The sequence below is a fragment of the Fundulus heteroclitus genome, unplaced genomic scaffold (assembly GCF_011125445.2).
Source record: "Fundulus heteroclitus isolate FHET01 unplaced genomic scaffold, MU-UCD_Fhet_4.1 scaffold_130, whole genome shotgun sequence".
Lineage (NCBI taxonomy): Eukaryota > Metazoa > Chordata > Actinopteri > Cyprinodontiformes > Fundulidae > Fundulus > Fundulus heteroclitus.
The window spans coordinates 44,330-58,086 of record NW_023396542.1 but is presented as its reverse complement, the minus strand read 5'-3'; the positions used below and the strand labels follow the sequence as shown (position 1 = coordinate 58,086).

The window sequence follows — 13,757 nt, the reverse complement described above, 5'->3', positions numbered from 1 at the left end:
TTTATAGTGTTGACACAGTAGGGGTCCTGGATCCTGAAGAATGTCAACCTCTCTACCATCTACTTCTTCATAAACCTGAACAGTAGTGAGATCTTAGTGTAGTTGTTGATATGTTGGATATTACTGCAAAGTATGAAGTCTCCAACTAGCATCTCATATTCCAGCATTGGCTGGGAAGCCCACTTCCAAACAATGTGATGACGAGGACACATCTGGAAAAACGTAAGCAGAGAAAGACATCCTAACATGTCATTAAAATCCTCTGCCCTACAGCACTTATGTTTTAAGCTTTTCCATTTGTGTTTGTAAAAGTTGATCAAGAAAAAACAGTTGGTGTTGCAGGGTTAACAAAACAGCTCCAAAATATGTAATTTTTTACGCTAAATAAAGGCTCGCCTATTCAATGACAGCAGCTGTGCCCCTAGACCTGATATTGATTCACTCTAACTTCCTGTTTGGGTCCTTGGCAGAACACATGCTGATAGGTAGAAAGAGATACTCAGCAAGCCGTTTCAGGAATTATGATGTGCAATGGATGTAGGATGGCCATTTATGGCACTTTCAACTGTTATTTTTGCTGCTTGTGTTGGCATGTCTGCCATAGTTTGATCTTTCTTGAAGTGATTCCAAACAAATTTGATTCTTCAGAGCACTGTCAGTCCCGATATAAGTAAAAAGAACAATAACTTGAGTGTAAGTGGAGCCAGAGGATATTGAACTTACCTAACACAAATGCAAGGTCTACAATCTGCATTGTCACTGTCATCATCATCTGAGTCCACTTCCCTGGTTACATCTTTGTCACGACCCGGCTTATTGGCAGTGACAAAAGCCCACTGAGACATACACTTAAAGAAAATAATCTATATCTATTAAAGAAACATCTTTGGGTTGTTGAGTGTGCTGGTGGAACCAGGGATGTAAAGCCTCCCTCTGTCTCCAGGTGTAAGAGTCAGCCCCAGTCATAGCCTTCAGTGAGATTTTAAAAGTCCTAGAGAGACTAGCCAGCTGTTCCCAGTCAGACTGACTGCCACGACTGATCTTGACCTGCAAACTAGTGATGGCCAAATGGACCTTCATGAAGCAATGAATCCTTCCAGCACAGTGCTTCACCCTAAGCTTCATTAGTCAATGCTTCATTCAATGCTCTCTAGTGACATCTGCTGCTGGATTTATACTATGACGGCTTAGTCACATAAAATGAATCAAAAAACAATGGAACATAGAGGTGAAATGTTGTCACAGAGTTTTGGTCCAACCCATGTCCATTTACTGTACGTCTGTAAAGGTTTATATATCTCTGCTATCTGCTTTCAGTTCCAATAATGATTTGCAGACAAAGTAACCTATTCTTATGTTGGCTCTCATTGGTTGTGTTTTATTGGATGGCATGGACTAAACTGTCAATAAATATATTTGGTGTAATTATGTCTTGGGAGTTCATACTTGTGGAGGCAGACACTGTACTGCTCGTCATATCATTTTCCCAAAGTTAGCATTACCTCTGTAATGGTTAAACATAAATAAACAAAGATATCCACAGCATTTTAGATTATGCTAATTATGGGTTTCTTCTCAGGTTTTAACTTAAAACCTACCCTTTATGTCTGGTTTGGGGGCTGGGTATTTGAGGGTCAATACTTGTTTGTTTTTTCATTTCTTTAATTATTATAACTGCACACATCATGTAAAACTTATTTTGGGTTTTTACAAAAAAGTAGCCCCTGATGTGGGAGGTTTTTCTTTTTTACTGGTTGTATTTCAGCCAGTGTTGCTGAAAAATACTGTTTTCTTGTGTTGTCACAAACACAGACCCAACAACGGTCTGTAACCAAGGTCCACCCCTCCAGAGAGGTCAGAGAGCACGTTTTTTATTTATTTTATTTTTTTACTTGGTATTGGTAAAAATAAATATTGGTTTAGTTGGAATTCAGTCTTTCTGTGTTCTTTATCTAAAAAATAGTTAATTAAATAAAAGCATAAAATGGCCAGGGCTGTGCCTAAAATATATGCCTTGAAAGTTTTGATAATTGTCGATATCGATCAACATGATTTCTATTTCATCAATATGCTTTTTTATGAGCTAGAAAGCAAGCTCAGCTTCTAAGCGGCAGGTCATGTAAATCTTTTGTGCATTTCTCAGGCTCTTATGGAGCAATCCCATGGATCCTAGAGATTTTTTCAAGATAATGAACCTTCAGAACATGTCTATCTTGTATCAGTACACTCTATTGTTTATCTCTTTAGTATGGTCCATTTTTCAAGCACTTTGTGTCTCTGTCTCTCGTAGTACAATCATTTGAAGCATTCCGTTGCCCTGGAAAATGGCGACCACATCCCACAATGCATTGCAAAATCCTGTGCCCTTCCGAGCCCTGCTGGTTCAGTCTTTAAAAGCTGATTTGAACACTAAATTAGAGCAAGTCTATTAACGGTTTTATTAACCAACTGGCAGACAATAAAATTATATTTACAAAATGGTATGCATGTATTGCCTGATGATGAAAACCATCTGTTTGATTTAGGTCTCTAAGCCTCTTTTGTGGTAAACTGACTCCTCAAGTGCTTGTAATGAAGAGGATTTTCTTCCTCCAACATGAAGCATTTACACAGCCAGGAAACAACCAAACAACTTGATGCATATATACCTGGCATGTATAGCTGGAGGTACATCTTAACCAGCTGTATCCCGTCTCTCAATCAAGTTAAACATTGTCCTACCAGCCTCTGCAGCCAGGGAAATGTTTTTCAGTGTAGATGGATTGATCTTCATCAGAAGAAGGGGAAGAATTGCTTTACACAACTTCAAAAACTAGCTTCTACTGAAGTTCAATAAGGACTTCTTCAAGTTTTAATAGATTGGTCAGGCTGATATCTAAAGAAATACTCTACATTCTGATAAAAACTTGAGTCGATATATCTCAGTAAGACATAAAATATTGTTGTCCTTTACTTAGATTTATTTAATTTTCATATTTTGAATAAGGTATTAGGTTAGGTAAATCTGTGCAGAGCGGTGGTAAGTTAAGTGGGGCACAAAAACTCAACACCCATTAACTTTTTTTGCGATGCATGCAAACTTATTTTTTATTTAATTTTAAACAGAAAAATTAGCATAAACCAACATACTAGAAAATCAATTTTATATAAGCTAAATGTAATATTTTTTATACATAGAATTATAAATAAAGGCTCGTTCATATTGTTCATTAATTGAACAGAAAAGATTCACATCATTCCTTCAATAAGCCAGCAAGGACAACCAACGCTAGATTAATATTTGCTTTCAGTTTACATTTTCCTATTTTGTTTACAATTTTCCAGATTTTATTCCGCCTGTTTTTTACTTGCTTTTATTCAGTTTTTATTTTCCAATGTTTTAATCATGTAAAGAACTTTGCATTGACTTGTACTGAAAAGTGCTGTACAAATAAATTTCCCTTGCCTAGATGGTCGCACTCTATCCGGCAGAGCGTAAATATAACGTGTGCAATTCCAGTGTTTTGATTAGACAATCCGGCTTTGGGCCGGAGGATTTGTGCCCCATTGAGAGTGTGTTGGGCATGCTCACTGCGATTTCAGATGTTCATTATTTAAACAAACGGTGGGCCCCAATATCAAAACGTCTAAAGAGGATTTAGCTACTGAGCTTGTCAGTCTTCTGGCAGACTTAGATATATAGACACAAATGTTTCTTACATAATTTTATTGCCAAGGGAATCTGTCTTTTTTACAATATTGTTTTATAAAGAATAATCATGTCCCACTGAGTATTGCGAACATAGAGCTCCACAGCGCCATCTAGTGAGGCCAGGCCCCACTGGCCCCAAATGCAGACACCACAGGTGTGGAGCATTAATTTTTTTTTTTAGTGTTACTGTTTTCTCTCCTGTGGTAAGTCGCTGCTCTCAACACACATAACACACTTTTACACATACACGGTGTTGGGAAAAATAAAGCTGAGGGAAAAAAAGACAAAATGTGCTCCCCCTTATGGGGATTTCCATGACATCCCACAAATACCCAGGGCAGCAAAAAGGCAGGGCGTGTCTTTGTGGTTTACAGGTTTTAGGCGTGTCTTAACATGTAGCCAAGTGGTTCAACAGGATGAGTTCTTAAAAGCAGAGTTATAGTTTTTTTTTATTTGCGGTATTGGGCTCAACAGCAAACTTCTGCTCCATAGTGAATGTGTGGAAAGAGAAAAAAGACCAGAGTTTTAAGTGAAATTGAAAAAAAAAATTAAATTATCTGCCCTTATTGTTTTAATGCATTTTTATGCCAAAGTTTTTACAAGTGGAATGAATCATTTAAAGCAATGTCCTTCTCAGTTATCTGACAATTTTACTGTCATTAAATAAGTTTGAACTACCTCAGTGATTCTTCTCAAATACTGAGGCGTGTCCCCTGGGGGGCAGGGTGTGTGTGAAGGCATGACAGGATGGGGCAGATGTATAGCCTTTTCTGAAAGGGGGGGGGGGTGTTCTCTAGAAAGGGGAAAGGGACGTCTGGACCTCCCTACTGAAGCTGCTACCCCCGTGACCCGACACCAGATAAAGCGGAAGAAGATGGATGGATGGATGATGGATGGGTTTTCAGACATTTTGAATTGAGAAAGCTTTCTGGATAGGAAGCGAAACATCTTCAAACTTCGGGAAAAAAGTCCAGTTGTTTTTGTTTTTTAACTTTTTTGGAGTTCTCTAGAAAGTGCAGTGCAAGTGTTAGAGTTTAAAACGTCCTTGGGGACCTTCTAAATCTTGCTAAATGTGACAATAGCACTGTCTGCTGGTTGGTCTTTACCCTGTAGAGGGAAAAAATGATTGTGCTAATTCCTTAGTTGGTGAAGATTTTCATTCATCCAGGTTATGATCAATTACCAAAAAGGGTTGAAAAATAAAAAAACTGGACTTCTGTTCTAAAGTTGAAGACTTTTCGCTTCCCATCCAGGAAGCTTTCTCCATTCAAAATGTTTGGAGTAGTGTGGAGTTCCAAGCTTCATACACCTGCTGGCGAGGCCTCCATGACTCCAGAACATCTATCTGAAATTTAATCTCATCTGTTGGATCAGAGACATATAAGATCAAGACACATGCAAATTGGGATTTGGTCTTTAGTGAGCATAACCCTGAAGCGGCACTGGATTTATTTATGTCAATGTTTATGGATGCTGTAAACAAATATGCTCCCTTAAAAAAGTTTGTTGTCAAAAATAGGTCTGCCCCTTGGCTTGACCTTAGTCTTAGGACGCTAATGGTAGAGAGAGATTCAGCTAAAAAAGTCTTTTTGCATTCTGGATCTATTGATGACAGACGAAAATACTGTTCTCTACGGAAGAGTATTGCTGCCACTGGACAAAATATTTTTTTTGTTGCTTATCTTGTATAAACATGATAATTATCTTGTATAAACGTGATCTTATCTTGTATAAACATGATAATTATCTTGTATAAACGTGATAACTATCTTGTAAAAACGTGATAATTATCTTGTATAAACATGATAATTATCTTGTAAAAACGTGATAATTATCTTGTATAAACATGATAATTATCTTGTATAAACATGATAATTATCTTGTAAAAACATGATAATTATCTTGTATAAACATGATAATTATCTTGTAAAAACGTGATAATTATCTTGTAAAAACGTGAAAATTATCCTGTAAAAACGTGATACCTTATCAAGATGGTGGCGCTAGTATGCTTTTAGTCTGTATTGACCGCAAGACTCATTTAAAAAGAAGAAAAGAAGAAGTTTTGCCTTGCAAGTACATTGTAGAGAAAGGATGGCTGAAAAGTTGGACAACGCTTTGCTGCGATTCCTACGAAACCGTGGCGTACCAGAAGAGTGTCTGTCACGCATGCAAGAAGACCGTGTAAGTGTATTTTCCCGCCACTCATATTTCAGAAATATTATTAGCCATTGGTTATAAACAGGACTCACGCACATTTCACTAACCACACGCTCACACGCAACACATGGCATTTCTCACAGAAAAATCACAAAGTCCATCTGGGCTCCGGACGATTCGTTCACAGCTCTGTCCATCCAGAGCTCAGCCTAAACTCACAGTTAAAGTCAATTGAAGAGTTGCTAGCTGTGTTTCATTCACTTTTGTTTTTAACGACACAGACCCAGCGGTGCTTCTGTGCGCTTCTGCCTTGCGCTTTAATTCAGGTGCGCAAAATTACGTTACATGTAATGTAGGCGCTCACTTTAAAGGGTAATTTTACAGTCTTTATTTATTCATTTTCCCCCTGTTTATCCCTCGCGCGCAGCGAACCAACGGGGGTAAAATCCGCCAACCTCACTGCCTCAGACACGTATCATTATGTTTAAATTATGCTCATACCAGACGTTACCAAAAAGTGTTTTTTTTCTACCGTCACTTAGGAGCCAGACGCAGAGCTTGCGCCTATACTCATCAATTCCGCGGTTGCAATGCCTAAAAAGTTCTATTTTTCCCGTCGGATTACCCATTTAAGACTATTAATGAGCTAAAAGAGAAGCAGAAAGGCATCATTTCGTCCGCTCCAACCACAAACAAAACGCGCTCGGAGAAGAACTTCAAACTTGCATAATTACGCACCAGAGCGCAGTGAGAAACCTATAAACTGTAACAGTCTACAAGTTCATGGAGCTGAAACAAGGGAATCATCAGCAGCTGGATCAGCATAAACACGCAGCACGAACCCCTGTGTGCTTTAGGTGTTGGACCTGAGGGGAAAATGTCGGACTGTAAAGGCTTGTTGAAACTCAGCCTGGTTCACAGATGAGGTTATAGATCTACACTGATTAACAAACCCATAGATCAATGTGTTACTGGAATAATACAGTCAACAACTTAAAACTACTGTAGCCGGGGCACTTTGGCCCTGAAGCATGGTGCTGCACACTCTTCCTTCTGCCCATATATGGAGGATGCTTCGACAGCGCACGGCTGGTAGTTAATGAGGCAGGTAATCAGCTGTTCCATTTAAAGGGGTGTAGATTGGTGAGGAGATTGGATCTGAGGCAAGGATTCCTGCAAAGGTATGGTTACTATTGAGTGTGTGGTTGCTGCGGGATGATTTGGTGGAGCCCTTTTGTTTTGATAATTTTAGGCAATGCGGTAATAGAGAGACGCACAGACTGCCGTGGACTCGGTTCCATCTTGGAGAGGTAAAAGAAAGCAGTCTCTTATTACCTGGATGTTTAAGGTGCTGGTCTAATGCGACTTCCTTTGTGTGCAGGTTGGCCTGCTACTGTTTCAGTTGTGTTTTTTATTTACTGTTTTAATCACTGCTTAGACCCTATTTTAGCTATTTATTCCTGGTTTTAACAAAATGTAGGGGAGAGTTTTTATTGTTTAGCTCCCTGGGCTGGTTTTATCTCACCTGAGGTCCTATGATGTCCCTGGGTCCTGTGCCGGTTTTATTCAGATCAGATTGAGGAGACTAGTGGAAGGGGAGTTTTATTTTTATTTTCTTTGTTGTATTCACCGGGGCTTGTGGTGCGAGTGTGCTTTTGTTGGGGGCCACTTGGGTGCATTTAGTTGTATTTTGTCTTTATCTTTATTATTCTTCCCCAAGCAGTCTAACTTAATTGGGTTTTAACTGATTCTCAGCTATAAGGATTCCAGGGTCAGCATGGACCCCTATTTTTAATGTGGTATTTTTTTTATTTTATTTTTGGTGTAATGAAATAATCTGATTGCCCATAGGAACTTTAGAATTTAATAAAACTGTATCCAACTTGCAACAGTGCCTCTGATAATTTTTACAAACTTATCTGTGATCTGACAAAAGAGAATATAAGGTTATCCATATATAACAAACCGTACCCAAGGTTACACTACTTTATTTTATTCAGTATTATTTGAACAATTGTGTGTTTTCTGTTTTTAACCCACTAATTGAACAATAACGTGTTAACAATTCCCTTTCACTTTTTAACAAAAGTAATACATCACTCAATAATGTCTGGTCAGATAAAAATGAGAATATGAGAAAAGTTAACCTTTTACTTTTTCCAATGCTGAGATCCATTGGGGAAAAGTCATAAAATTTCAAGTAGGATAAAAATCTTTTTTTCTGCTTTTGAACTTGGTTTTAGGCCATTATGACCCGAAGGGAACAGAGGGGTTAAATACAGCTGACTCTGGGGTGGCCTGTTGGCTACGTTGATTAAATCAAGCACATATGGCTGTCAGAGGGATGCTATTTATTTATGTAGTGAAAGTGAGAAGTTTATGGTTAATGCAAAGGTACAAATGAAAACTATGCAGCATTCTGTCTTGAGAGAAAGTAAAAGACAGATTGTGTGTGTGTGACTTTGTGCACACTCTTTCTTTAAAGTTGCCACAGGATATGGCAAAAATTAACAAACTTCTCTGTAAGTGCTAATATGATTTTCCTTCTACACAGATTGACGCAACAGTTATTGACTGCATGGATGATGGCACTCTATCTGGTTACATCCCAACATATGGGGATCGCATAGCAGCAAGACGCTTCAGTTTGGAAAGTAAAGGTACAAATTCAAAAGCTTCAACAAAACATTCACTGCTTGAAAAACTAAAGAGGAAGATGGGCCTTGATGGCAGTGATGATACAAACTTGGATGAAGCCGAGACATCTAATCCAAAGCGGAAAACGCAACATGGAAAATCTAACAAATGGGCAGAAAAAAAGACCAGAAAAATCGAATTGGGATGGATTCATGAAGGCAAACAAGTGAGGAAACGCAGGGGAGGAGGAACAAGGACACTTGATGTGCCCAAAGGTTCAAAGAAATCAGATCTTATTAATTATTCCAAAGAACTTTTCTTCCCAAATGGGAAATGTAGATTTGGACATTTTGAGACATTCAGTCATGACATTTTGGACTTCCAGGAAGAAGCTGTGTTGGATGAAAACATCACTGTGGGGGAACTATACTCTGTACTGAGATTAGGGATGTTAAGATTTTACCTGTGCACTAAAAGTCAGATCAGTTTAGATGTTGAAGAATGTGGGGAAGAGAAATCTGATGAAAGTAATCTGGAAATGGCAGACATTCTTAAAGATGACCAAGTAACTGAAACCATAGACATTCAATCATCAGATTTTGAACTCGATACAGATGCACTGTCAGACACATCTGAGGTGACTTTTGGCCCAGTCCATGGAGATCCCATATCTGGTCAACTTGATGACACTTTGATATTTCAACCCAGCATGCAGTTTGAAGGAGAAGAATCAGATGTCATATCTATTGAACTTCCTTCCACAAGCACAGCACACTTCACTTCAGTATCAGCTTATGAAGCAAGCACCAGTACAGCATCGTATGAAGTGGTTTCTATCACTGTGAAACTTCACCGTAGCAATCTCCTTGAGGAGTTGATAACACAGTTTAAAGATCAAACACTCCTAAGTCAAACCCTGAAATTCAGTTTTATAGATGAAAAAGGAGCTGATGCAGACGGCGTCTCAAGAGACGTCTATGCTGCTTTTTGGACTGAGTTTATGGATCGCATAGCAGAAGGGGAGGAATCGAGGGTCCCTTCGTTGCCTAATAAATGGCAGAAAGAAGAATGGAAATCCATTGGCCGGGTCCTTCTTAAGGGATTTACAGATCATGGATACTTTCCTTGTCGCTTTGCCCCTGCTTTTTCAGTTGCTCTCATTTTTGGTGAGAGTGAAGTCTCAGATGAAATGCTATTAGAAAGCCTTCTCCTGTTCATCTGTCAATCAGACAGAGATCTTGTGACCACCGCCTTAAGACCAGACAGTCTGATTGAGGACCGAGATGAACTTATAGATCTTTTGGATCGTTTAAATGTAACTACACTTCCAACAGAAGATAATTTAAAAGCAATCCTTGTAAGTGCAGCACACAAGCATTTGATTCAAAAACCAAGATCTGCAGCAGAACAAATGTCTACAACAGCTAGCCACATTTTAAAGGAATCATTTTCCACACCACAAGGTCTTCTACAGATGTATCAAGATAAAAAGCCAACAACAAGAAAGGTGTTGAAGTTACTGGATGCATCTCCAACAACTCAAGCAGAAAATCAAAGCTTTCGTTTTCTGCAGCAATACATCAGGGGACTGGATGATGCAGGACTCAGAAGAATGTTAAGATTTGTTACAGGGTCAGATGTTATCTGTGTTAACAAAGTTGAAGTGCTGTTCACATCAGTAGAAGGTCTGGCAAGGCGACCTATTGCACATACTTGTGGACCAGCTCTGGAACTACCATGGACATATGGTTCATACCCAGAACTGCGCACTGAAATGGACAGCATACTGCTTAATGAAAACTCTCTTGAGTTCAACATAGTTTAGATCAGCTTGAATACTAATGTATCAATAATAAAGGCAAATTACTGAAAACAGGTTGAGGTTTGAAACTAAATGGATCATTTACAGTAAAATGTACATTTCATAAGAGGGTATGCCTGAATTATTTTATTTTTTTCAACAAAGCATGATGAGGCAGTGAGTACCTTTCTTGTATATTGTTTAAGGTTTGTGTTGATTCCATCACAGAAATATGCACATGCATGAAAGTATGTGGGTTTTTTTTTTTTTTTTTTTTTTTTTTTTTCTGTTTGGTTTGCTTTGTAATACAAACCCTTGTTCTTGTTCCCAGACATAGATATCATTTTCTTTAGGGGATGTCTGAAGGATAAAAAATTAAAAAAACAAGTTCACTTCTAACTCAATGTTGATATTTCAGCATATATGTTGAATGTGTTTGTTATAAATGTACACATGTGCAGTTACAAGCTGAAATTTTTCTTGGTTGACAGATGAAAAATAATAAACACATTTGTCTCTCAACAATCTGGTGCATTTATTCTTAGAATTCCAACAATCACTTAAAAATTATGACAATTTCTTTATTCAGTGCATGAATGCAATTCAAGGTCTTTGTGATTATTATTTGTAATAGAAATATATTCTTTTCATTCAGTTTTGATATATGTGAAACATCCAAATTTTCATGTACAAAACAAATCAGAGCATCAGTACATGTCATTGGAAAGAAGAAGCCACATCCCAATGCAACAGGACCCTTAGGACCACCTACAAGGCCTTAAGTATGTATGTTCTCAGAAAAATGTATAGCTCTATGGCTTCATCTGCTGTGGTTGGTGAGAGTAAGAAGTTCTCTGACATTATAAGGCAACACAAGCTGAATACTGTTTGATCACAAGGATAAGGTCCTCTTGTTTGACATTCCTGTTTACACGCCTCCACTGCCTCCTGGGAGACCTCCACCAGGTGTTCTCTTCCATCAAACAGATGTGGAATGGTGTACATAAGGATTGGACGTCCACTTGGAGCCACTCCATTTCTGCTGTGACGGATGGTGTGCGTGTTCCACAAGTGTGAAACTTGTTGCAGCTCCTCCTGTCAAAGGAAAAAAAAAGTTTAAATTAATAAAAATACTTAATAATTAGGAACAGTTTGTGGGGTGCACACTTTCTCTGAGAGAGAAGAAAGACTTTCAATACCTCTATAATGGATGTGGAGGACAAATCTGGAAAAAGAAAACTACATTTTTGACAACTAGGTAAACATTCATTCTTCAGTAAATACTACGTAATTGATAGTAATTTCACATCAGTATCGGCCAACATTAGTCATTTTTTTTAATGCATCGCTATCAACCTGGTAAGGAAAACTGGCCCAATGTTTTCAAACAATATTTATTTCAATGCTGTTGCCATTTGAGTTTCAAGAGGGCCAGGGGAGGGGGTTGGTCAGGTGGCATTTGTTTGGTAGCTTGACACTGATAATGATGCAGGGTAGGATAATGGAACTGAGGTAGTGAAGCAATGTCAGTGGTGTGCTTGTTTTTCAATGTTTTTAAAGGTTAGGGGAATATGTATATATTATTAGCAAATAATGATTTATGGCAACAAAAGTAATATCCGATATCAATATAGACCTTAATTTTTATATTGGTGCAATCTTACTAATTGATATATCATAATGTATCATTTACACCGAGTGAATGTGGGGCTTCTGCCAAATATTAGAAAAGTATTTGCTTTATCATTTAGAAATAGAAATGCTTTTTTCATTTCGTAGCATGCTTGACTTTCTGACCCTCTATTGCACACACACACACACAAAAAAAAAGACTGTGATAGTTGATATGACATACCTCAATGATCTTCAGACAGGTAAACAGAACAAGTTGTTTGTCCAAAAAGTCCCCAGAGAAATAATCATCGTCTTTCAGTTTATGAAAACGATCCATCCACGCTTGAGCATGATGTGTCCTCAAAAAGGCCCACCAGCTTTCAATCCGTTGGTTATGATTGCTGGAACCAGAAATAAAGCAGTTAATGGAGGAGCGATCAGCACTCCATCGTAGGAACCTCTGCATTTCTGCCATCGTGACATTTTCAGTTCCAAAATCAGCGCGGATTCGAGCAGGGGTCCCCATCCTCGTCTCAACTTCTTTTATAAAATATCCAGCAATAATTTTAGGATCACTGCTTGTGGAAAAAGCATGGAGCCATACAATTTGCCTGGAAAAGCCATCGATTGCCCCATTAATACAGATACCAAACGGCTTCAGTTTATCATAGGAGTCAACATGCCACAAGAAATTAGGTCCAGGATTAATATACACGCGTCGCGTCAGCCTCCTCCTCCGCCTTCGTTCCACACCCCTGGGGTCGAGAAATTTTAACAGATGTCTCACTGTACTCTGAGTCACAACATATCCATGTTGAACACATTTAAGGTGGTGAAACTGATATCCATGCTGGCTCCTATAACTCTCCAGCTGTTCAATGAGAAAGGCCGCCACATCCAGAGGATCCGATTGATTTTTTCTTCTGTAGAGTCCCATTCTTTGGAGGATTCTTCTCAATGTTCGCATACTAATACTGATCTCATCCACTGTGTGCAGCAGCATCAGTATCTCTCCGTGTCTTAGACCGAGCATAAAGTAGAACTTAATCAACTCTGGTAAACTTGCCATTGTACTACCGAGTAGATGATGTACATGCTTCTTCTTTGTCTTAAATGAGTCAGACTAAAAGCATACTAGCGCCACCATCTGGATAAGTTATCACGTTTTTACAAGATAATTATCATGTTTATACAAGATAATTATCATGTTTATACAAGATAATTATCACGTTTTTACAAGATAATTATCATGTTTATACAAGATAATTATCATGTTTTTACAAGATAATTATCATGTTTATACAAGATAATTATCACGTTTTTACAAGATAATTATCACGTTTATACAAGATAATTATCATGTTTATACAAGATAATTATCACGTTTTTACAAGATAATTATCAGGTTTATACAAGATAATTATCACGTTTTTACAAGATAATTATCATGTTTATACAAGATAAGCAACAAAAAAAATATTTTGTCCAGTGGCAGCAATACGCTTCCGTAGTTCTCTACGTAATCAAGTCACAAAATTAAATATGAGGCGAGGCACGATAGAAGAGGAATATGGAACATTTTAAATGAAATAATGGGTCGGAAGACAACTGTGTGCACACCCTTTGTTGAATCAAATGGATTTGTTCTCACAAAGCCAGGTGATATTGCTAATCATTTTAATGACTATTATGTTGAGAAAGTATATCAATTAAGGCAGACTATGAACACTTCACACAACATCAGATCATATGAGTGTATTAAGAACATTATAATGAAAGATAAAAGATGTGAATTTTTATTTCAACAAGTTGACGTCCGTAAGGTGGAACGTTTGCTTCAGTCTCTTCCTGACA

General features: G+C 38.0%; 1 protein-coding gene and 1 long non-coding RNA gene across 2 annotated transcripts; one reads left to right on the top strand and one right to left on the bottom strand.

Moving 5' to 3' along the window:
* Positions 1 to 5,780: 5,780 nt before the first annotated feature.
* Positions 5,781 to 10,084, top strand: LOC110367624. Its single transcript, XM_036129026.1, has 3 exons — positions 5,781 to 5,875; positions 8,406 to 9,951; positions 10,062 to 10,084. Exons 1-3 carry the CDS (start codon positions 5,786 to 5,788, stop codon positions 10,082 to 10,084), a joined length of 1,659 nt encoding a protein of 552 aa, XP_035984919.1. The 5' UTR covers positions 5,781 to 5,785.
* Positions 10,085 to 10,546: 462 nt separating this feature from the next.
* Positions 10,547 to 12,732, bottom strand: LOC118558500. Its single transcript, XR_004928350.1, has 2 exons — positions 12,145 to 12,732; positions 10,547 to 11,384 (listed from the first exon to the last, which is right to left on the bottom strand). It is a non-coding gene; the product is annotated as an uncharacterized LOC118558500 (long non-coding RNA).
* Between the last annotated feature and the right edge of the window lie 1,025 nt (positions 12,733 to 13,757).